This window comes from Dendrobates tinctorius, unplaced genomic scaffold (assembly GCF_039654945.1).
Source record: "Dendrobates tinctorius isolate UK_male_01 unplaced genomic scaffold, ASM3965494v1 ptg000022l, whole genome shotgun sequence".
NCBI classification, from domain to species: domain Eukaryota; kingdom Metazoa; phylum Chordata; class Amphibia; order Anura; family Dendrobatidae; genus Dendrobates; species Dendrobates tinctorius.
In genome coordinates this window covers 41,369,414-41,395,658 of record NW_027361690.1, presented here as the reverse complement: position 1 = coordinate 41,395,658, position 26,245 = coordinate 41,369,414, and the positions used below count along the sequence as shown (strand labels likewise).

Here is a 26,245-nt window from a genome sequence, read left to right as displayed (position 1 = left end):
CATCGGTTTTGCGGTGAGTTTGCCAAAAACTTGTGGAAGACTCCCCAAATGTATGGAGGAAGATGCTGTGGTCAGATGAGACCAAAATTGAACCAGAAAACGCTATGTCTGACCTCATATTGTATATAAAGAGGCTATGTGGGAGCTCATATTGTATATAGGAGGCTATGTGGGGGCTCATACTGTATATAGGAGGCTATGTGGGGGCTCATATTGTATACAGAAGGCTATGTGGGGGCTCATACTGTATATAGGAGGCTATGTGGGGGCTCATACTATATATAGGAGGCTATGTGGGGGCTCATACTGTATATAGGAGGCTATGTGGGGGCTCATTGTATATAGAGAGGGCTCATACAATATATAGGGGTACTGTGTGCGAGCTTAAACGGTATATAGGGGGGTGTCAGCATACTAAATCCTGCTCAATATTAAGTGATACAATTAATATATAAATAATTATAATTTTCTGTTAGTAGCTTCTTTCAAAGAGGATTATCCAGGACTATTTAAATATTTTACTATGTGCATAAGAACAGATGCTCAGGTATTGTGAGACTAGAAGAATCAACCAGACGTCCACCATATTGACATGTTCCAGTCTGACATGTAGTGGCAATTGCAGAAATTGATTGTGATGTCAGGTTGGGCACTGGCTGCAAGCAATATTGTGGAGTAGACTGGAATGGGCGGAACTGGAGCTTGATAGACTGGAGGACTATTATCCATATTGGTTGTGCTAGAGATCGGTGGGTCAATCTTCATGAGCTTTACATTCAGGTCCCCTGCATTGTAACTACTTGTCTGCCGTGTTCAGTGCCGATCTCTGCCGACTCAAAGGGGTCACAGACCAAACTGCGAGTAGCCGGCTGTCAATCAGGACTGGTCGCTGAGTAAGACAGGCAGGGAGTTGCCTCTCAGCAGCTATGGTATCTGCCTGTTTATTTTTAGGCCCATAGTAGAGAAACATACAATAGTCCTGGACAACCCCTTTGAAGAAATGACACTTGATCACTTGCAAAGGTCTATTCCTTTTCGTCACACTAGTTTTACCATCTTTCTTTCATTGCTTTTAGTAAAACAAGAAAGCAGTTCAGATACATTGAAACAGGATCCACTTTTAAATATTACCGATACTGATTCAATCTTTGGCGTTTCCTTACCGTACACCGTAGTCAACAACTACCGCTTCTTTTGCGGTACCAGTGATGGCATCATGGTGTTGGAACAAGCCAAGGTTGCGCCTGGCATCGGTTAACAAAGCATAATCAGAGAGAGGGTATTTACTTTCCAGGCCTGCGCGTCTTGCATGGTTTATGGCCAGACTGTACAAGATTTCTGCCCCTCTGAAAATGTACACAAAACATATGATACATTTACTATGCCATCTTAAGATACCAAATAAAGCGAGTGCCACAGTAACAGCAATGTGTTATAGTCCACCTTTTTATGTTTAGTTACAGTAGATGTACTATTTTTAACAAATAACCCTCTAAATGTAATCATCTCCTAATTTCATATTGTAAAAAATGGCAAAGACAATGTATGTACATATACATTTACACAGGCTTAAGCAATGGAAAATTTCTTTTGAAAGGTTTTAAGTAGTGATGAGCGACTATACTGGTTACTCTGGTTTTCCCGAGCATGCTCGGGTGATCTCCGAGTATTTTGGCGTGCTCGGAGATTTAGTTTCTGTCGCTGTAGCTGCATGATTTGTGGCTGCTAGACAGCCAGAATACATGTGAGGAGTCCCTAACAAACAGGCAATCCCCACATGTATTCAGTCTGTCTAGCAGCCGCAAATCATGCAGCTGCGGCGATAGAAACTAAATCTCTGAGCACATCCAAATACTCGGGGATCACCCGAGCATGCTCGGGAAAACCAGAGTAACGAGTATACTCGCTCATCACTAGTTTAAAAAAGTCTGCTTTTTTTTCCAAAATCACGGCACCCCTGTTGCCTGTGTTCTGCATTAAGCATTGATACATTGCCCAGCTCACTAGTTTAGAATTATTTTTGGCACCCTACATCTTTTATTGGACCTACCGTAGATGTGACTCCAGCACCCTGTCCATGCTCTTGTAGAAAGGTCTAGATGTATAGTAGCCAGTCCAATAGTGATCCTCTCGGTCAGCATAAGAGAAGAAGTCACCAGTGAGGACAGGAAAGTCAGGAGGCCTCATCCCAGGAGATACTCCCATCTTCTTATATAGAGCGTCAAAATAATCTGACAAAGTTCCAAACTGAGCCTGTAGAGGGAGTCACAGGTATTAGTAAAGAAATTATAAGGCCAACACACATTTCTCAGATTAGAGATGAAAACACACGAATACTTGAAATTATCGGGGAAATTAATTAAGACGAGTTTTATATGCTGAAAACAATCCCGCTGTAGTAAAACGCCCTGGACATCATAAACGGCGCGTCTTAATGAATTTGGCGAATCTTGGGATGCACATGCGCAAGAAATAACATCAAAGACAGGAATGAGCTGGTGTAGATTTCCACTATGATTTAAAGAAGTATTCCCATCTCCAACATCCTATTCCAAAATGTAGTAGGCCTAATAATAATAATAATATTAGCAAATACCTCCAATTAAAAATGTAGTACAGCTCTTCTGATAAGCTATGTTGCTTACCCCATTAGCTTAGATATTCATGGTTACGACCACTAACAACTAACGGTCACTATATGAGTGGTCGTAACCATAGATACCTAAGCTACTGCAATGCCCTGCACATGGGGTAAATGACCTAGAGAATCAGAAGGACTATACTACGCTTTTAACTGGCGGTATATGTTAGTATTATTGTTACTACATCTACTACATACTGGGATAGCATCTTAGAGATGGGAATACCCCTTTAAATTATTCTGTTGGACCACTTTTGGCAATGGCTTTCCATTTTTTTTTTAAAGTGACACAAAATTGAAATAGTCTCAACATTTCTGAACAAATGCGGCCTGCAGCAAAACCTTAAAGCTTTTCATTTTACGCGTTATCTGACATACATGCATTGATAAACCCCCCATAAAAGGCTGCAGAGTGGAATGTCTCCCAGCAATGGAATAAGCCATTAATCCATTCAATATACCTCTGCTTAATCTGCACACGGGCCCGGTTAACAGTGGAGGGGTGAGCATGCAGAACAAAATGTTTCAATCAGTCTTTTCTATTCACTTGGCTGCCACTAATAATGCCCTTTTTAACAACGGTCATGGACACACATCACAGCTGATATATTTTTGCACTCTTACTTTAACATGGAGAGCTGAGTGGGAGTTCATGTAGTCAAAGAGCTTCTGGTAGTTTAAGAACTGAGCGTCCCACTCCTGCATTTTATCGTATCGGAAGTCATCACCTAAGGGCACCAGGACCACCTTACTGCGGTACAGCTTGGATTTCTTCCTATACTGATCCAGAAGGAGGTTTGCCCTGTAATAGTGAGGAGGATTGCTAAGGCTGTGTGCACACGCTGCGGATTTTGCTGCGGTTCCGCAGCGGTTTTGGCCGCTGCGGACCTGCAGCAGTTTTTGCTGCTGTGTACAGTACCATGATTCCCTGTGGGAATCAAAAACCGCAGTGCAGATTTTTCCGCGCGGTTTTTCTGCGATTTTGAAACCGCAGAAAGAATTGACATGTCAATTCTTTCTGCGGATTCCGCTGCGGTTTGCCATCTCCTACATTGAGGAGATGAAAAGCCGCAGGGCAGAACCGCAGAGCAAACCGCAGGTAAAACTGCAGGTCTTTTGACCTGCGGTTTTACCTGCAGATTGTACAAAATCCGCACGGATGAATCCGCACCTAAATCCGCAGCGTGTGCACACAGCCTAATAGAATGACTAGAAGAACACGATCACAGGCTTATGTATACATACGAACGCAGAGGAACCGAGGCTGCAATAGAGTGTTATTTCTATAGAGAACAATCCTCAGAAGTTATCACCTTGTAACAGAAAAGGTAATGAGAAATATCAAGAAAGCCTGGTACAAAGATATTTCCCTAGAAGTTTTATCATTAAAAGTCTAATTAAAGGCAGGTTTAACAGTCATTTTGTGCAGACACACAAGCCTGGCATGTCAGAGCGAGGGGATTTATAAGTCAGGCATGGTCCTCTGGGAAAAGAGATATGCAAATAGTCTCTGTGTGCATACGGCCCCTGAGGCTGCAGTCAGCTTCCTGCAGGGCTCCCGACATGATCGCAAGAAGTGGGGCCACTGATGCCAGCTAAATGTACGTCTTCAAATGCACATTTAATTGTAAAGTGCTGCGGAATATGTTGGCGCTATATAAATAAAAAATATTATTATTATTAATAATAATTGAAATGTATCACTGTGTCCCTGCACTGCATTACCTAAACCAGCCTATCAGCGGCCGGCAGCTGACGTCAGGTGTGCCCATCACAGGAGGCGCATGGCGTCACCGCCATGTGCTGCCTGCACCGGAGAAATAGGACACTGTTCAGGGAAAAGTTAGAGGAATTGTGCTTTTTTAATTTGTATGTGAACAGCATCAGGATGGGCGGACATTATTATATGATGAGGAACATCATTGCAGGATGGGGGCCAGGATGGGTGACATCATTACAGGACAGGGGCCATTATTACCACATGGGGGCCAGAATGGGAGATAATATTACAGGAAGGGGCCAGGACGGGTGACATCATTACAGGAAGGGTCCAGGGCGGGTAATATTATTACAGGAAGGGGCTAGGAGGGGTGACATTACAGGAAGGGGCCAGGAAGGGTGACAATATTACAGGATCGGACCAGGACGGGTGACATCATTACAGGAAGGGTCCAGGACGGGTAACATTATTACAGGAAGGGTCCAGGATGGGTGACATCATTACAGGAAGGGGCCAGGACGGGTGACATCATTACAGGAAGGGGCCAGGACGGGTGACATCATTACAGGAAGGGGCCAGGACGGGTGACATTATTACATGAAGGGGCTAGGAGGGGTGACATCATTACAGGAAGGGGCCAGGACGGGTGACAATATTACAGGATCGGACCAGGACGGGTGACATCATTACAGGAAGGGTCCAGGACGGCTAACATTATTACAGGAAGGGTCCAGGACGGGTGACATCATTACAGGAAGGGGCCAGGACGGGTGACATTATTACATGAAGGGGCCAGGACGGGTGACATTATTACAGGAAGGGACCAGGACGGGTGACATTATTACAGGGCAGGGGCCAGGACAGGTGACATCATTACAGGAAGGGGCCAGGACAGGTGACATTATTACAGGAAGGGACCAGGACGGGTGACATTCTTACAGGCCAGGGGCCAGGACAGGTGACATTCTTACAGGAAGGGGCCAGGACAGGTGACATTATTACAGGAAGGGGCCAGGACAGGTGACATTATTACAGGGCAGGGGCCAGGACGGGTGACATCATTACAGGAAGGGGCCAGGACAGGTGACATTATTACAGGGCAGGGGCCAGGATGGGTGACATCATTACAGGAAGGGGCCAGGACGGGTGACATTATTACAGGGCAGGGGCCATTATTACCACATGGGGGCCAGAATGGGAGACATTATTAAAGGAAGGGGCCAGTACGGGTGACATTATTACAAGATTGGAGACATTATTACAGGAAGGGGCCAGGATGGGGGACATTATCACAGGATGGGGGGACATTATTAGATGATTGGATACATCATTACAGAATGGTGGCCAGGACGGTGGACATTATTACAGGACATGGACCATTATTACAGGATGGGGGGACAGGATAGAGGCATTATTATAAATGGAGGCCAGAATGCCCCCCACATTAATGAAAGATGGAGAAATATATTACAGAATGGGGGACATTATTACAGATTGGGGGCATTATTATAGTAAGGGGGCCAGGATAAGAGACATTATAACAGAATGGTGGCCAGAATTACTGTATGGAGCCAAATGTAAGACTATTCAATATAAAGCACGCTAACAAAAACATTTTGAAATTAAAAATGCTATTTTATGTAAAAACTAAAGTAAACTAAAAAAGTACAAGTTTGGTACCTACATACTGAAGGACACAAGCAATAAAACTGTACTATAACTCATACAAACACTACTAAAAAATAAATAAAGAAAACACACCAAAAATGTAGCTTTTTGATTATACTGACACACAAAAAAATTAAAATAAAAAGTGATCAAAAAGTCAAATAGAAAAATCAATGGTATCACTGAAAACATTATCTGGTCTCATAAAGAAGGCAGCCCTTCAAATTCAATTTTTTTCCTATGTGCAGCTCTCAATAACTCGGCCTAGTTTGTGCCGCATATTCTAGAATATAGAAAGATATTTGGCTTCCCACACCCTCCCTAGTGACAAATGACGTACCGTTCAGCCACATTGGACTCAGTGATGGCTTTTGGTGGTGTCTTCCAAGGGCAATTAATTCTTCCTCCTGGCAAGCGCCTGAAATCAAACTGGCAGCATATTTTGGGATCTGGGCCGCACGTATGAGGCACGTCGTAGCTGTAAAAGGGCATCATGTGGCAAAAGATATCAGTCTCGGAATCTGGGTCTGAAAATTGGAGAGAAATAACATGTTAAAACAATCGTTCTAATAAACTTATGCTACTTTTATTTTTAGGCCGGATGAGACGCGGCCACTGCCGTCAGGGGATTATCTACAGGATTCTGTAATGCTGTAGATAAGCCCCCGATGTAACCTGAAAGATAAGAAAAACAAGTTAGATTAGACAGTACTTACCCGGGGATCCGGTCCGATGGGTGTCGCGGTCCGGGTCTGGCGCCTCCCATCTTCTAGCGATGACGTCCTCCTCCTTGCTTCTGTTGCGGCTTCTGCGCAGGCGCTGGGAAAGGTCAAAGAGGTCCGGCGCCTGCACACTGCAGTACTTTACTCTGCCCTCAACAGGGCAGAGAATTTTGCCTGTGCAGAAGCCGCAGCAGAAGTAAGAAGGAGGACGTCATCTCTAGAAGATGGGAGGCGCCGGAATGGACCGCAACACCCACCGCACCCCCCGGTGACTATAATATAACTCGTTTTTCTTATCTTTCAGGTTACATCGGGGGCTTATCTACAGCATTACAGAATGCTGTAGATAAGCCCCTGATGGCTGTGGCCACATCTCATAGGGGGGGAAAAATGAGGTGACAGATTCCCTTTAACATACAGCAATTCTCTGTTATTTACACATTGTTTTTAAAGGAAATATTCGTCAAAACACATCAGAAAACCAACATGAGGACACTGAGTGCAAAACAAGTCTCGAAAAACATCACATTTCATTTCAGTATTCTTAAAAATATGCAATATACATATATAATCGGACATAAGCAAGATGCAAACAGAGTATTCATAAAAAGGGTATTGCCAGTACATACGTACTAAAAAAAAATTCTTCTCTTTTCTCTGCTCTATGTAGAAATAGGAAGTCTCTTGTTCCTGCAGAAATCATTCCCCTCTACTCCTGACCCGGCTGCTCCCTTCATCCCCCATGCCAGGGAGTTTTGCAGTGACTTATGGCTCATGCAGGGAAAATTGACCTCTTGTTTCTACATAGAGGTTAGAAGGATTCAGCTAGTCAGCTTTTAATCACATAATGTCATAGACTTAATGGAAAAGAGAAGAATTAACTGGGTAGAAAGGCAAAATGAGCAATTGTAAGTACACAGTGCTGTATAATAGGATGACTGCAATATATTAAGAGGATAACAATTTTGATAGGAGGATGGCTTCTTTAAAAGAGTAACGGTATGTTCACACTGGGCGTTTTTGCTGCGTTTTTTTAATGCTAATGTTCAGCTGCTTATACAGTACCCGCAAAGCCTAAGAGAGTTCAGAAATCTCATGCACACACATTGTTTTTTTGTGTAATCAGGATTTTGTGCTTTGATGCATTTTTTAGACATAGAGCATGTCACTTTCAGCATTTTTCACCCATTGGCTTGAATGGGTATTGATAAAACGCTGCAAAAACGCAGGTATCATTATTTGCAGCGTTTTTGCTGCTGAAAAGTCAAGGACATTAGCATGGACAAAGAGGAAAAAAAGGCACCAAAAACACACCAAAAAAAACCATGCACCAAATCCGCGTCTTTCCTGCCAAAAAGATCAGGTTTTGCTGAAGAAAAAAAAAAAGCAGCAAAAACACCAAGTGTGAACTTACCCTTAGAAAAGTAATTATCCAACGGATTCAGCAGGAACATTTATCAGTCTTTTACAAAATATGAAAAAGAAATCAGTTAAGTGGAAAATCACTCCTTTCATTTTTGTAAAGGTGGCCTCTATTGTGCACTTATACAGTCAGACAATCTGGCAACACATCTGCTGAGTACATGACAAGTCTCCAGACCCACATGCTTAGGACGAGTGCGAAGGAAACGATTGGTGCTTTCTTACCCCATGTCTGCCGCCACATAAACTCTAAGCTTCGAGTGGCTGCAAAATGTTTCTTAATAGAGTAATGCACCCGCTGGATCAGCATGCTGGTTATATTAGAGAGTTTTAAAAGGTACGGCATGGTTGAACTGTGTCCAAAAGGATCCACTGCCCACCCTGACCTTGGAATGACGCCTACAAGAAAGACATTTTTTTTTAATTAACCAAAAAGGAAATGGAAAAATAAAAAAAATATAAAATGTCTAATTAACTTCATAAATGTCACTGCTTATATAATAAACATGCAATTCACATTATTTAGTAATCAGTTCATAACCAACGGCATGAGTTTCTATTTCAAAAGAAGCTTTTTGATATTCTCTTAAATTAATGAGCAGATTTTCTTTGTTAGGTCCTCTGACAATGGGCTGAATTAGAAATTGGGCACTACACAGCACCCAATTAATACAGTGGGTCATTGTGTACTGCACAAATGATACAGGTTCTTTAGGGTCTGATGCTTCTAAAGAAATTTTGAGATATAGGTAATTATATTACATTACTATTTCCTGAGAAATATCTTTACTAAAAGATTAAAGGGAATCTGTCACTAAGTTTTTGCTCCCTCATCTGAGAGCAGCATGATATAGGAACAGAGACTCTGCTCCCAGTGATGTGTCACTTACTGGGCTTCTTGCTGTAATTTTGATAAATTCACGGTTTTCTCCGCTGCAGATCTTCAAGTTCTCTGAATGCTGAGCTCTGTATAACTCCGCTCACATCACCGATTGACAGCTTTCCGTGTACACTGTGCATAGGCAGAAAGCAGTTCATCAGTGGTGAGGTCAGGGTTATACAGAGCTCTTGATTATGGAGGCATGCCTGGCAGTAGGTTTACTAGTTCTCTAGTAATGATCTCTTACTGATAAAACAGTGACTGTATCAAACTACAGCAAGCAGTCAAGAAAAAGACAATTTGCTGGAATTAGCCTCTGTTTCTACGTTATGCTGCTCTCAGAAACCTGGTGTCAGATTCCCTTTAAATGCGTTTTTGCACAAATTACATTTATTATTTATCCGTGGGATAAGTATCAAATGTCTGATCTCTGGTTTCCACACCAATTACTAAATCAGAAGCCCTGAACCTTCTCCAATGCAGTCAGATATTTATAAGGAGCAGCATGGTGGTGAATATGCGCGGTCGTTCCATATAGTCTATTGGGTTGTCAGACTGCTATACTCAGCTGTTTTCTCAAATTTTAGACAACTAGCTGAAGAGCCCGGCACTGCCAGGGCATAGTAACTAACTACGGTTAGTTATAACAAATTATAATGATTATATATAAAGCTGAGTGTAGAGCCCCGCCCACTCCGCATAGCCGCATATAATATCCCACATCATCCCGTCAGCCAGAGCTACCGGACTACTACCCCTAATATCCTACAGAAACCTTCACACACATTTTCATGCACCGTCAACTTGTAATTTGTCCGGCTAAGTTGCTCATGGATGTACAGCATCTGTATGCAGTATAGTATCATATTTAATGGGTTGTTATGGGAAAAGCATTACGTGTTATATGGGTATATTCAGGTGAATTATGGGGAAAGTAGCACTTTAAAAAAACTCACAGCATCAGAGCACAGTAACACATCAATAATGCATAAAAGTGTCTGTGAGAAAATATGAAATCCACATTAGCACGTGGGCAGCATGGTGGCTCAGTGGATAGCACTGCAGCCTTGCAGCACTGGGGTCCGGGGTTCAAATCCCACCAAGGACAACATCTGCAAGGAGTTTGTATGTTCTCCCCGTGTTTGCGTGGGTTTCCTCCGGGTGCTCCGGTTTCATCCCACATTCCAAAGACATACTGATAGGGAATTTAGATTGTGAGCCCCATCGGAGAGTGCAAACTGTAAAGCGCTGCAGAATATGTTAGCGCTATATAAAAATAAAGATTATTATTACTATGACATTTAATATGTGCACTTTCCTACATTCATGTGTGTCACTTAACAATACCACACGGGATGGGGGATTCATTTCTGTCATGACAGACGATAGCTGGAGCTTATGTTCCTGGGGATGCTAGATTTCTCTCACCATGTCAGTGTCTGCTGAGGTGTTGTCAAGTGGGAAAACTTGCGCATAGCAACCAATCACAGCTCAGCTACTTTTAACCAGCTCTGGTGAAATGAGAGATGCTTAGCGATTGGTTGCAAGGAAAACTGTTGGTCATATCAACCAATCAGAGCTCAGCTTCTTTTGAACAGCTCTGGTGAAATGAAAGATGCTTCGTGATTAATTGGTGATACACACACACACACACATTGATTTTTATATATAGAGATGGAGTTGCAGCGCAAGAGCGTCACCACGCCACTGTACTCAATCTCATCCAATGGTGGGGAAGACCCGGGGATGAGGACACAGTTCTAGTGATCAGTGGGGCTTCCAGCTACCAGGTGGATAGATGATTAATGTAATTCAAGGATTAAAAATCTTTATGCCTTATTTACAAAGACTGAAAAATCACTTTAGTAGATTCAAAGATTTTAAAATGAAATTGTGGTGACTGAGATCATTGTGGGTAATTATAAATTTGGTAGAATGTCTTTCTACCTAGAATCTACAACACAAGCCAATCTTTCTTCATATAACTTGTAGAAATTGCACCTTTATCAGCTTATTACTAGCATCAGTGTTTAACAATTCCTTCCACATAGATAGGGTTACCGTGTCAGCTATGAAGCTTTATTCATTTGCAATTCTTGCTTGCAAAGCAATTAACTAGCCTCAAATGTGAATTTATCTTGTCCTATGTGAATTCATACAGAAAAGGGCAGAATACAGGTGTAACCATTGTATAGCCTTCTTTGTTAGCTGCTATAAGGAGACATGAAAATACGTGTATATTGTTTGCTGTGAACCTCGTTAGCTCTTCGTATGGAAGCTTTCTCTCTTTATACCAACATCTGCTCCTCACAATATCCTCTCCACTTAACAAAAGGATAGAAATCCTGACCTCTTTCCTCCATGCATTTTTCTGTGTGCGACATATAAATGAAAGGTATAAATCTGTCAAATTAAAGAAATTGGTCATCTAGAGATAAAAGAACCAGAAAATAACAGTTATAGAACTGCTCAGATAACCATATATATTGTAGTCACTACGCAATATCCCATTCAGGTCAGTACCTGCAACCACCATGACCAAAAGTAGACTGCACTCAATAAGTCTGTCATAGAAAATATTAAGAGCCCTGAAGACACTAGTGAGGGGGCTTTCACTCCTCTATCTCTTTTGCAGAAAGACAAGAGCTTGCAGTCTAATCTGCCTTGAAATAGAATTGCCTAGTTGACATAAAGTATTAAAACTGAAAAAATACGTGGATAACACCAGCGCTGCTGTACAAATTTCGGTCCACACAATTAAGGGATAAAACTGATGATTTATTCTCTCAACGCGTTTCGAAGTCAATAGGACTTCTTTGTTTCAGGAGATGCAATGAAGAAGTCCTATTGACTTCAAAATGCATTGAGAGAATAAATCATCAGTTTTATCCGTTAATTGTGTGGACCAGAATTTGTACAGCAGCACGGGTGTTATCCATAAATTTTTCCAGTTTTAGCACATTGACTTGGTCACCGGTTTGACCAGTGGATCTGCAGCAGCTGTCAACTCTGATGAGTATCCATGCGCTAACGTAAAGATACATCAGGTGAGTGCAATCTGATTGTACACCCTTTTATATCCATCGGATAAGACCCTATTAGCGCTCTTTTCTCCTGCAGTATTCCGTATTAGTTGACATAGAGGAAATTACGTGTAGTTGGGAAGTGATCAATCTAATTAAAATTCAATTTGAAGCACAGACTCTATGGTGGGGAGAGTCTGCTACATGTTCACAGATTTACCAGTGGAAAAGCCAAACTTCACATGCCACAAATGCAAGCTTGTGTCCCTGTTGGAGGAAAAGTTGCAAAATCTCGAAGAGAGGTTAGCTACGTTGAAGATCATTAAGGAAGGTGAAGAGTTCTTGGACAGAGCAGAATTATCTCTTCATGTTACAGAAAGAGAAGAAATTCGAAGTGCACCTGAAGAAACAGAGGAATGGAAACATGTGACCCAGAGTAGCAGGAGGATCGGGAGGCAGTCAGCACCCATACTGCTCAGGAACCAGTACCAGGCTCTCACGCAGGAGAATGATGAAGAAATACATCAGGACAAGACTTTGCCAACAAACAGCAACCTTGTACGCCTTCAGAGTCCTCCTGGATGGAGAAAGAAAGATGTTGTGAAGAAGAAACGGAGAGTGGTGGTCATGGGGGATTCCCTGTTGAGAGGAACAGAGGCCGCTATCTGCAGACCGGATATAACTTCAAGAGAAATGTGCTGTCTTCCAGGTGCAAAAATTAAAGATGTGTCTGACAGGATATCAGGACTCTTCAGACCTACAGATGACTACCCATTCCTGCTACTACATGTGGGGACAAATGACACCGCAAGAAACGACCTGGAAACCATCTGCAGAGACTTTGAAGACTTAGGCAAGAAAGTGAAAGAACTGGGAGCGCAGGTGGTCTTCTCTTCCATCCTCCCAGTGGATGGCCATGGAACAAGGAGGTGGAATAAGATTCTGCAGGTGAACAACTGGCTACGTCGATGGTGCCGTCAGCAACGATTTGGATTTCTGGATCACGGAGTGAACTACTTATACGATGGACTACTTGCTAGAGATGGGGTGCACCTTACGAAGACTGGAAAGCATGTATTTGGAAGTCGCCTTGCTACACTTGTAAGGAGAGCTTTAAACTAGAACAACATGGGAAGGGAAGCAAAAGACCAGAAAAAGCCATACACCTGACAAATGCTATTGAGAACTCTGCTATTAGAAGTGGAAAGGAAGAACAAAGACAAAAGAATCTAATTAATAAAAATATTGGAGAAAGAGAAACCAATCACAAACTAAAATGTTTCTATACTAATGCACAAAGCATGGGCAACAAACAAGGAGAATTGGAACTACTAACACAGGAAAAGAAATATGATGTCATTGGAATCACAAACTTGGTGTGACAATACACATGATTGGAATACAAGACTAGAAGGATACAACTTATTTGCAAGAAACAGACTTGATAAACGAGGAGGAGGTGTCGCATTGTATGTTAGAAACACGTATATCTGCACAGAGATTGAAGCTTCAGAGACTGGGAGTTCTGTGGAAACTGTTTGGGTAAGAATACAAAGACAGAACAATGGAAAGGACACCATTGTAGGCATTTACTACAGGCCGCCTGTGCAAGCTGAAGATATGGATGAACTCTTTATGCATCAAATGGCCAAGTTCTCCAAAAAATATGACATAGCTGTCATGGGAGATTTCAACTATCCCGACATTTGTTGGGAATCTCTCTCAGGCAAAACTAACAGGTCAAGGAAATTCTTATCCTCTCTTGCTGACAACTTTATCTTCCAAAAGGTAAGGGAGAAAACAAGGGGAACTGCTACCTTGGATCTAATCCTTATAAACAGGGAGGAAATGGTTGAGGAGGTAAAAGTGGCTGGGACCCTAGGAGGTAGCGACCATGCTATTTTAGAATTTTGGATAACTAGAGGCGGAAGACCTGTGAAGACTCAGACGTCAAGGTTAGATTTCAGAAAGGCAGATTTTAAGGGATTCAGAAAGAGAATTGGAGGGATCCAATGGCTGGATATGCTTAAAGACAAAAATGTCCAGGAAGGATGGGAAATCTTAAAAAATGAAATTCTCAAAGCACAGTTGTTAACAATTCCGAAAAGAGGGAAGAATAGGAAGCATTTAAGGAAACCAGGATGGATGAACACAGAACTTAAGCACATGCTAAAAAGGGAGAAAAAAATGTTTATAAAATGGAAAGAGGGAGGCATATCTAAAGAAGAATATAATGCTGTCTGCAGAACCTGCAGGGCACAAATCAGATTATCTAAAGCTGAAAATGAATTGAGGCTTGCAAGAGATGTCAAAAGCAATAATAAAGGATTTTGGGGATATGTCAAAAGTAAAAGAAAAGTCAAAGATGCTATAGGATTTTTACAGGATGAAAACGATGAAATGGTAAGACAGAATGTTGAGAAGGCTGAACTTTTAAATTCCTATTTTGCATCTGTTTTCTCTCAGAAAGGAAATGTAATATCAACTTATTCACTGTCCTATTAAGGGAATAGAAGAATCCAGGATATCTATAAACAGAAAGATAGTGAGGAAACACTTAGCTAACCTAAATGAATTCAAGTGTCCAGGTCCAGATGAATTACACCCCAGAGTACTGAAGGAGATAGCAGAAGAAATTTTTGAACCCCTCTCCATAATCTTTGAAAATTCTTGGAGAACAGGAAAAGTGCCAGAACACTGGAGAAGAGCAAATGTTGTTCCTATCTTCAAAAAGGGGAAGAAGGTGGACCCAGGCAACTATAGGCCGGTGAGTCTGACTTCTATACAAGGAAAGATCTTTGAACAAATTATTAAACAACATGTATGTCAATACCTGGATAAGAATGAAGTGATTAAACAGAGTCAGCATGGGTTTGTAACTAATAAGTCATGTCAGACTAACTTAATTTCCTTCTATGACGGTATCACTGATTGGGTGGATCATGGAAATGCTGTAGATATAGTATATCTTGACTTCAGCAAAGCATTTGACAAAGTCTCTCATACAATCCTTATTGAAAAAATGACTAAGTATGGAATGGACAAGGCAACTGTTAGGTGGATTCATAACTGGCTTAGTGATCGGACCCAAAGAGTGGTCGTAAATGGCTGCACATCCAGTTGGAAGAATGTCTCAAGTGGGGTACCACAGGGCTCTGTCCTGGGCCCTGTATTGTTCAACATCTTTATCAACGATTTAGATGAAGGAATTGAGGGTAAACTGATTCAATTTGCTGATGACACAAAGCTAGGAGGGATAGCTAATACTAGAGAAGAGAGAGAGAGGATTCAAAAAGATAGAAATAAACTGGAGAAGTGGGCAGCAACTAACAGAATGGTTTTTAATAGGGAGAAATGCAAAGTACTACATCTGGGCAATAAAAATGAAAAAAGCATATATAGAATGGGAGGAATAGGGCTAAGTGACAGCACATGTGAAAAAGACTTGGGTATACTAATAGATCACAGACTGAATATGAGTCAACAGTGTGATGCAGCAGCAAAAAAGGCAAATGCAATTCTAGGATGTATTAACAGAAGCATACAGTCTAGATCACGTGAAGTCATTATTGCCCTCTACTCCTCTTTGGTCAGACCTCATTTGGAATACTGTGTCCAGTTTTGGGCACCACATTTTAAAAAAGACATCAACAAACTGGAGCAAGTTCAGAAAAGAGCGACCAGAATGGTGACCTGTCTGCAAACCCTATCTTATGAGGAAAGGTTGCAGGATTTGGGAATGTTTAGTTTGCAAAAGAGAAGACTGAGAGGAGACTTAATAGCTGTCTACAAATATCTAAAGGGCTGTCACATTGTAGAAGGATCAACTTTATTCTCATTTGCACAAGGAAAGACTAGAAGCAATGGGATGAAACAGAATGGGAGGAGACACAGATTAGATATTAGAAAAAACTTTTTGACAGTTAGAGTGATCAATGAGTGGAACAGGCTGCCACGAGAAGTGGTGAGTTCTCCTTCAATGAAAGTCTTCAAACAGAGGCTGGACAGACATCTGACTGGGATGATTTAGCGAATCCTGCTTTCAGCAGGGGGTTGGACCAGATGGCCCAGGAGGTCCCTTCCAACTCTACGATTCTATGATTCTAACTAAGACAAGAAAGGTGTTTTCAGAGGGATGTATAAGAAAAGGGACATATGTTTTCGAATAGAGAAGTGAAAGAGTCTATTGTCCCTAGAAAATACATCCTCCGTTAAAATAAAACTTTTGTTCCCGTCAAAGGAAATGCTATTCATTTACACAAGACTTTATGTCTCGAAAGGAACTTTATGAATATTGGAAGAATAATCAGGGATACAACCGGGGAAGAATATATATATTTTCTCATAACTGTGACACCTGCCTATAAGCCCCAAATCAATATTGGCTAGACTGCTTACACCAGCCACGTCATGTTTAGTATCGATGGAAAGGTAAAATCCCAATAAAAAACATGGCGGTGATCTCGAACTTCTGCGATCCTTGGGAAGGAAGATATTGTTAATGTTGGAAATTTCATGAAATCCTGAAGGGCTGAGGACATTCCACAACCTGGCCCATGCGAGGTCTTCATGAAATGAGGGGGTGTGTGGGTGTAACTCAAGTGTATCAGGTGACGATAAAAGGTCAAGTTAAAATTATGATCTGCCTTCCTGTAGATACACATCAGTGTATGCATGAATCTCTTTCACTGAACGTCTCCAATCGAATTACTCTCTTTAGCTAAGTTTAATCATCTCTGTGATCGGCATAGTAAGTTTTCTTTTGTTAATTCTGTTTTATTTTATGTAACTGTATATGCTGTATTGTTTTGTCCCCTTTGTAAAATCTTTTGTATATTTTTATAAACACTGCCTATTCTGGATTGAATATTAAATTTAATACTTCTGTTCCTTTTAATCTGTTAACCGCACCCTGAAGCCATAAGCTACCAGAAGCAGGAGTCCAGTCAGCCTGTATAAAACAAAGCCCATGCGTGGGAATCGGAGATGTATATACCATACGCTCACTATTAATTTCCCAATAACCAGCCTTTATGGAAACATCCGCACTGCAGCCTCCTCCATTAATCGTCAGTCAATCGCTTAATTGTTCGGACAATAAGGGGCAGCAGATGGCTGTTCGTGACACTAAGGTAACAGCGTGGGTGGTTCAGTAACAACCCCCCTGCAGTCGAACCTTGACAATTGGCAGCGGTTGGGATCTGCGTGACCCCTCCAGTGTCGTTCCTTGACAAAGTACTAATAAGATGCTATACTGTAGGTATCCTTTAAAATGAGGAATTTTAAATATATTATTTTAATGAGTATGATTAATTTGGTAACAAACTTAAATAATGGATTACAAGAAAGCCAGATACAATATTACTTTTGCTAAAACACGTCTAATCATTTTTTATCAAATTACACTTTAAATTCAGAGTATACAGTACATTGCAAAAGTTTTAGGCAAGTGTGGAAAAAATGCTGCAAAGTACGCTTAACCCCTTCACCCCTGGGGCGATTTTCCATTTTTTTCCTCCCCTTCTTCCAAGAGCCATAACTTTTTACTGTTTTTTTTTTTTTTTTTTTTTTGGGGGGGGGGGGGGGGGGGGGGTAGGAGTTGTACTTTTGAATGACACCATTTGTTCTGCCACATAGTATGCTGTAAAACCAAGAAAAAATTCTAAGTACTGCAATTATTTTATTTTTTGTCTTTTTATTTACCATGTTCAAGATATGGTAAAATTGAACTGGAAATATGATTCCCCAGGTCAGTACAAGTATGCAAATACCAAGCAGGTGTAGGATTTTTTTTTTTTTTTTAAGTAGTGAAAAAAATTCAAAATTCTGCTTTTGTCACCATTTTCCAAGACTCTTATTCTCATTTTTTTTGAATCTGGAACTGGATGAGGGTCTGATAACATTTTGAGGTAGATACAATGTTTTGATCCCCTTTTATTGCAATGTTACAGCAACAAAAAAAAAACAATAATTCTGGAGTTTTAATTTTTATTCCCATTATGCTGTTTACCGATCAGATTAATTTATTTTCTATTTTGATAGATCGGACATTTCTGAATGCGGTGAGACTCCAGCATGTTTCACTGTTGCTTGCAGACACTCATTATTGTACTTCTCATTAGCCCTTATGGGATTGCTATTCACTTGGGTGTGTTGTAAGGCAACAGGAAGCGTTTCTATTTAAATGTCCATGCTGGTTTATTGGTGCTTCATAAACAAGTCACAAGCAAAGGCAAAATAAACAGCCTTTCGGTGCAAGCTAAACAAATGAAGCAATTCTTGACAAAGTCTCTTTAAAGCCAGTGCAAATCACACAGGCGGGATAGCATCCAGTACGTTGGCTCAGTCTGGATATAACACTCAGTAGGCATTCTCTCTACATACACACAAGGACCAAGTGTCAAACAACAGACTCAATTTCAACATGTGAACAGCCAAACCCGCCCATCTCTCAGACTGCCCATAAAACCTGGCCCTGATGCACCAAACAAACCTGTTAGTGCTATGTGCACTAGTACAATACTCCAGGTTTACATCACAGATAACAACCACTTAGGTGATACATACTGTACCTCCCATCAACTATGTGTCCAATAGCCACCTTACAATCTACAGTACATGAACAGCCTTGTACTACAGCCAAATATTTTACATTTAACTTCTTAATCCAGAGCACCTGCTGCCATATTTCTGCACTCTGATTCCTATGTTTTCGAGAATAGTTGAGTCAAGCTGCCTTGTTTCCAAGTCGAAGGTATGATTTTTGACTGCAATTCTTCTATAAAGACCCTTACTGGCCAGATGTCTACAAACAGTAAAAGGGTAGAGATGGGTTCTGAGCTGATTGCACTGCTGAACATCTTTCAGTTTTGAAGAGAAGTAAGCATGGTGTATTGTTGTGAACACTTTTAACCTGGCTTCTGAGTTTGGGCTCCCTCTGGTGGTTGCCGCTGGAAATGGAGCTGGTCTAGCTGACAGAAGTCAATCACCTGAGCAGGATTGGAGGTCAGGTATTACACACTGGGAAGATTTAAGTGAACAACCTTCTCTCAGCTCTTGCCGGTGTTTTGGTTTGCTTCCTGAGCATATTTTGAAGTCTGGTTGTCTCCTGCTCCATCCTGCATCTTTCAGATAAGTTATTTGTCTTCTTGAATCTTTTTTTGCATTGGATCCATTTTTGCTTGTCTCTGATTTTTGCTTAGCCGTGTGAGTTCAGCCTGGTTCCCTTATGGGACCTGCGCTGGACTCTGTTCCAAATGCCACAGCGTATGTTAGCCTTTTTAGCAACCAGTTCACACCAGAGTTCTGATTTAGTGGGGGTGAGGTCATGTGGCCTCAGTATTTCTGCATATCAGATGTGCTGGATTTTTCATAGGGTTTTTGCGTGATTGCAGACAGTATCCTTTCCTGTCCTATCTAGACAGTTTGGGCCCCATCATTTGCTTACTCTATTCTCTGCCTGTGTTTTGTGCTTCATCTTGTCTCACCGGCAATATATGTTCGGGGGCTGTCTATTCCTTTGGGGGTCTACTCCGGGGCAATTTAGCTTTCCCATTTCTTTCTTTAGGCTTAGTTAATTCTGTGGCTGTGCCGAGGCGTCTAGGGCATCGTAGGTACGTCCCACGGCTAATTCTAGTTGTGCTGTCAGTTTAGGGGTCTGCAATCCGCTAAGCTGCCAACCTCTCTGGTTATCTGGTTGCCTAGTCTATTCCCCCGTTATCCTCCACGGTTACCTAATCATAACAGTGTATCTTACATCTGCTGCATTAAGTTTCCTTGGCTGACCACTTTGTCTACAATCCTCAACATTGCCCATTTCTTGGTGTCCTCAATGCTAACAAATGCAGGAAGATCCATCATGCAATACCATCAGGGACGCGTCTGATTGGCTCCAAATGTATTCTGAAGCAAGACAATGACCCCAAACACACAGCCAATATCATTAATATCTATGTTCAGTGTAAAGAAGAACAAGGACTCATGGAAGTGATGATATGACCCCAACAAGGCCTTGATCTAAAAATCATAAAGCCAGTCTGGGATTAAATGGGGAGCTAGAAGGATTTGTGCAAGACCTACAGCCACAGAAAGTCTGTGATTAGTTATTCATGATGTTTGAAACTACATCCCTGCCAAATTCTGTCAAAAACTGTGTGCGAGAGATCCTAGATGACTTGATGCTTTGATACTGTTTTAAAAGCAAAGGGTGGTCACACCAAAAATTGATTTGATTTAGATTTCTCTTTTATTCGCCCACTTTGCATTTGGTTAATCGATAAAACATAAAGTAAAAAAAAACACCTATTTTTGAAAGCCTTTCATACTTTGAGCCATTTTTTCACATCTGCCTTAAAGTTTTGCTCAGTTGCATAAATGTCAAATAGTTTTTGCCTCAAAGTGCAGACACCAGTATATGTTGCTCATCTCTTTGGTTCTCTAAAAGAATGATTCCACCAAATCCAAGAACCCTCCGCTCAAAGATACGACAGATAATAAGCACTATTTGACATAAAACCGCCACCACTTTAAAAAGAATGCTGTCACAGGGTTACCGCAACAGGGAGGAGCCAGAAGACCGCAGAGTCTAATTGCTCCTACTCCTGCTCTGAAAAGAAGCAATTCACCTTTTTAAAAGGTGTAAATTTATTTTGCCAGTACAGGGGTTAATCAGCCATGTTGGAAGCTCTGGAAGCTAGGGCACTCAGCTGAGCATGGTTAGCCACTCATATTCCCTATATAATCTGGGTCCTAACTGACAAACATTGTCAGAGATAGCTTATGCTGCTTGGCTGGGAGGATAGTAGTTGGTGATTATATGAGAAGGAGTTTGGTGGGTTTATCTGTGACTGTTGCTTGGTTTAGTAAGTGTGATAATTCCCTTTCCTTCTCCTGCTTCGGTTTTACCCCATCCTCCACTCCCCGATGCATACCTATGTTATATGTGAGTGAATATTTCTATGCCTGTTGTTAAGGCCCCGTTACACACAACGATGTCCCAGCGATCCCACCAATGATCCGACATGGATGGGATCGCTAGGACATAGTTAGACAGACTCACCAGCGATCAGGACCAGCGAGCAAGCTGGTATCTAGGGTAAACAGCGGGTATCCAAGAGCCGCACGGCTCTTAGTTACCCACTGTTTACCCTAGATACCAGCATGCAGCGTCGCTGATCGTTGGTTTCCCTCTGCCACACGCAGCGATGCATGCTGGCCAGCGGGAGACCAACAATCAAAAAATGGCCCAGGACGATCCTGCACGATCAGCGATACCCGGCGGGGGGGCCGGTCGCTGATGGATGTCACTCACAGCGAGATCGCTGGAGAGATCGCTGATGCGTCACAAAATCAGCGATCTCGCTGTGTGTGACGGGGCCCTTAGGGACTGGGAACATTCCTGGTCCTGGGTCTCCCAACAACAGAGTCATGACAAATGCACAATTATTACACTCACAAGAGTTTAAAACAAACAAGCTTGCTAACCTCAAAACTACAAGGTGAGACAAGTTCCATCCCAAACCTGGGTTTTGGCCTTTCATCTTTTTCCAAAACAAACTCAGTTTTACCAGTTAAACGTTTTCTAAGTACTCGCTATGAACAACATTTGTCATTTAGTAAAAAATAGGCATAAATACTTTTTTCCAAGTATTTATATCAGGGTTAATTTAGATAAACACAACAAAAATTCATATTGATCAGGTTTTTTTGTTTCTAACTCTTGCGAGTATAAAATCATATTACACAGCAGTTGCATTTTTACATGTCTAGTTGAGCTGTCTATCGTGTCTGTGAAAAGATGTTTTTTTAAATTTGTCTTTCTAGAAAATGTCAACACTACAAATTAACAACCATTTGGTGTCTATCTCATGGATTTAACACACCATTCTCTGTAGAAGTTTTGTTTGCTGGCACTGCATACAGACATTGTTTTGACTGGTGAGGTGAACATTTTAGTTTTACATGCAGGATTTTCTGGACTCCATTCATGAACCACACCATCTAATGATCTGATGGAGACACATGCATCACATTGTTCTATTTCTTTATTTGTTTTTGACATTCTTACCAATATTTTTCTTCAGCCACTGATGACCTTCTATCATCTGGTCAATCATAGCAAAATAGTGTGTATTGGCTTCATCAGGCATCACCCAGCCACCAGTTGTCATTTCCAGTTGCCCATTGGTAACTAACCTATGAAAACAGACATACTGGTCAACAGATCTGAAGATCAACGTAATGAGGAATAAAAATATAAATATATGGTAGGTATAAATGTGTGTAAACTACTTTTCTAAATATGACAGTTAAAGTGTAACTGTCATTTCAGGACGACTGGCAGCAGGATGTCTGTGTTGCCACCATAGAATCTTATGAGAATCTTATGTTATCTATCTCAGTAATGTTAAAACCTGTCTTCACTAAATAGAGATTTTACCTATAAATTGACAGTGAAAGATCTATACAGGAGGGGAAAAAGATTACTCTCTGGAGATATATTACAAAATTGTTTATTTTCATGTGTACTATTCAATACTAAAATAAAAATGTAAACAATAGTTAGGTTATGTGCCCACGTATGCAGAAGATTTCTGCTTCAAAACCGGACTCCTTCCCAGAAAACGCTCGTTTTATTTCCGCATTTTTTGCGGGAAAAACCGAGCGGTTTTGATGCGTTTTTTTTCCTGCGCGTCTTCTGACTCATAGAAAATAGCTAAAAACGCGGACTTTTCCGCAAAATTTATGAGCATGCTGCATTTTTTTACCGCTAAGCGTTTTTTGCGCGGAAAAAAACGCATCAATGTGCACACAAAGTGCGGAATTCATTTAAAATGAATGGGATGCTTCTTCTATGCGTTTTTGAAGCATTTTGACCGGGACAAACGCTTTAAAAACGTGAAAAAACGCTTACGTGGGCACACAGCCTTATTCTTTAACCCCTTCACTACCAAGGGTGGTTTGCACGTTAACTACCGGGCCAATTTTTACAATTCTGACCACTGTCCCTTTATGAGGTCATAACGCTGAAACGCTTCCGTGGATCCCGGTGATTCTGACATTGTTTTCTCGTGACATATTGTACTTCATGTTAGTGGTAAAATTTCATTCATATAACTTGCGTTTATTTATGAGAAAAACGGAAATTTGGCGAAAATTTTGAAAATTCCGCAATTTTCCAACTTTGAATTTTTATGCCCTTAAATCACAGAGATATGGCACACAAAAAAAGTTAATAAGTAACATTTGCCACATGTTTACTTTACATCAGCACAATTTTGGAACCAAAATTTTTATTTGTTAGTAAGATATAAGGGTTAAAAGTTGACCAGCGATCTCTCATTTTTGCAACACCATTTTATTTTTACGGACCACATCACATTTGAAGCCACTTTGAGGGGTTTATATGATAGAAAATACCCAAAAGTGACACCATTCTAAAAACTGCACCCCTTAAGGTGCTTAAAACCACATTCAAGGAGTTTATTAACCCTTCAGGTGCGTCACAGGAATTTTTTGAATATTTAAAAAAAATTAACATTTAACTTTTTTTCACAAAAAAAATTACTTCAATTTTTTTTATTTTACCAAGTGTAACAGGAGAAATTGGACTGCAAAAATTATTGTGCAATTTGTCCTGAGCACGCTGATACCTGATATGTGGGGGGGAACCACTGTTTCGGCGCATGGCAGAGCTCAGAATGGAAGGAGCGCCGTTTGACTTTTTCAATGCAAAATTGGCTGGAATTCTGATCGGACGCCATGTCGCGTTTGGAGAGCCCCTGATGTACCTAAACAGTGGAAACCCCCCACAAGTGACCCCATTTTTGAAACTAGACCCCCTAAGGAACTTATCTAGATATGTGGTGAGAACTTTGAACCCACAAGGGCTTCACAGAAGTTTATAATGTACAGACGTACAATTAAAAAATCATATTTTTTCCACAAAATGATCTTTTCACCCCCAATTTTTATTTTCCCAAGGGTAACAGGACCCTAAAAGTTATTGTGCAATTTGTCCTGAGTACGCTGATACCCCATATGTGGGTGTAAATGGCTATTTGGGCACATGGCAGAGCTCGGAAGGCAAGCAGCGCCATTTGACTTTTTTGGCTGGAATAGAGATCAGACACCATGTCGCGTTTGGAAAGCCCCTGATGTACCAAAACAGTGGAAACCCCCCACAAATGACCCCATTTTGGAAACTAGACCCCCCAAGGAACTTATCTAGATGTGTGGTGAGAACTTTGAACCCCCAAGTGCTTCACAGAAGTTTATAACGCCCAGGCGTGAAAATAACAAAAACATTTTTTTCCACAAAAATGATATTTTTGCCCCAAAATTTTTATTTTCCTAAGGGCAACAGGAGAAATAGGACCCCAAAAGTTGTTTTGCAAATTGTCCTGAGTAGGCTGATACCCCATATGAGGGGGTAAAACACTGGGTGCATGGCAGAGCTTGGAAGGGAAGGAGCAGCATTTGACTTTTTCAACGCAGAATTGGCTGGAATTGAGATCAGATGCCATGTTGCGTTTGGAGAGCACCTGATGTGCGCAAATAGTGGAAACCCCCAATTCTAACCCTAACCCTAGCCCTAACCCTAGCCCTAACCCTAATGGGAAAATGGAAATAAATACATTTTTTTAATTTTATTATTTTTCCCTAACTAAGGGGGTGATAATGGGGGGTGTGATTTACTATTTATGGCGGTTTTTATGTTTGGCAGCTGTCGCACGCTAAAAGACGCTTTTTATTGTAAAAATAGTTTTTGCATCACCACATATTGAGAGCTATAATTTTTCCATATTTTGACCCACCGAGTCATGTGAGGTCTTATTTTTTTGCGGGACGAGTTGACGCTTTTATTGGTATCATGTTCGGGCATGTGACATTTTTTGATCGCTTTTTATTTCGTTTTTTGGGACGCAGAATTTACAAAAACCAGCGTTTCATGAATTTCTTTTGGGTGGTGCGTTTACGCCGTTCCGGGTGTGGTAAAATTTATAAGGCGGTTTTATTCTTCGGGTCAGTACGGTTACAGCGATACCTCATTTAGGTCTTTTTTTATGTTTTGGCGCTTTTATGCAATGAAAACAATTTTATATAAAAAATAATAATTTTTGCATCACTTTATTCTGCGAGCTATAACTTTTTTATTTTTTCTCTGATGATGCTGTATGGTGACTCGTTTTTTGCGGGACAAGATGACGTTTTCAGCGGTACCATGGATATTTATATGCGTCTTTTTGATCGCGCGTTATTGCACTTTTTGTTCGGCGGTATGATAATAAATCATTATTTTTTGCTTTGTTTTTTATTTTTATTTTTTAAGGGGTTCGCTTAAGGGGTTAACTATTGGGACAGTTTTATAGGGCGGGTCGTTACGGACGCGGCGATACCAAATATGTGTACTTTTATTGTTTTTTTGTTTTTATTATTTCCAAAAAATGAATTTATTGGGGAATATATATATATTTTTTTTAATTTATTTGGCGATTTTTTTCAAATTATTTTTACACTTTTTTTAAATTTTTTTTTACTTTATTACAATGTCCCAGGGGGGACATCACTGTCCTGTGAGAGATCGCTGATCTGTCACATCACAGATCACTGTGACAGATCAGCGATCTGTCACAGGCACTGCACAAGCTTCCTCATGCCTGCGCTTTGCAGGCACTGAGGAAGCCAGCTTCCTGCAGGCCCCCGGAGGTCCCCGTCGCCATATTGGATCCAGGGACCTGCAGGAAAGGAGTCCCCCGCAGCAGCGCTGCACATTGCGCTGCCGTGGGGGGCTCAGGGAAGCAAGGAGGGAGCCCCCTCCCTGCCGATGCTTCCCTTTAACCCCCGGTACACCGCGATCGTGTTTGATCGCGGTGTGCAAGGGGTTAATGTGTCGGGGGAGGTCCGTGACCGCCCCTGACACATTGTGCCGGGTGTCAGCTATGATAATTAGCTGACACTCGGCCGCGATCAGCGGCGCTCACCACGTGGGCGCTGCTGATCGCGATGACGTAATATTCCGTCCATGGTAATTAGGTCCATGGTCACATGGACGGAATATTACGTCATTTTTAGGTAAGGGGTTAAAGAAGTGCTACAACAAAACATTTTATCACCTAAACCTGCCTAAATGAATATGTAGTGCTGTGTAAATAAGGTAATATATGGTAC

At 41.3% G+C, this 26,245-nt stretch overlaps 1 protein-coding gene across 2 annotated transcripts in view; it reads right to left on the bottom strand.

The window, feature by feature from the left end:
• MAN2A2 (mannosidase alpha class 2A member 2) overlaps positions 1–26,245 on the bottom strand; it is a 243,957-nt gene that overhangs the window by 56,149 nt on the left and 161,563 nt on the right. For both annotated transcript variants that reach the window (XM_073568628.1, XM_073568627.1), the window contains exons 6-11: positions 22,143–22,270; positions 8,399–8,572; positions 6,370–6,556; positions 3,266–3,443; positions 2,051–2,253; positions 1,164–1,346 (exon numbers count right to left, since the gene is read on the bottom strand). In XM_073568628.1, coding sequence (XP_073424729.1) covers positions 1,164–1,346; positions 2,051–2,253; positions 3,266–3,443; positions 6,370–6,556; positions 8,399–8,572; positions 22,143–22,270 — 1,053 coding nt within the window. The remainder of the gene's footprint in view (positions 1–1,163; positions 1,347–2,050; positions 2,254–3,265; positions 3,444–6,369; positions 6,557–8,398; positions 8,573–22,142; positions 22,271–26,245) is intronic.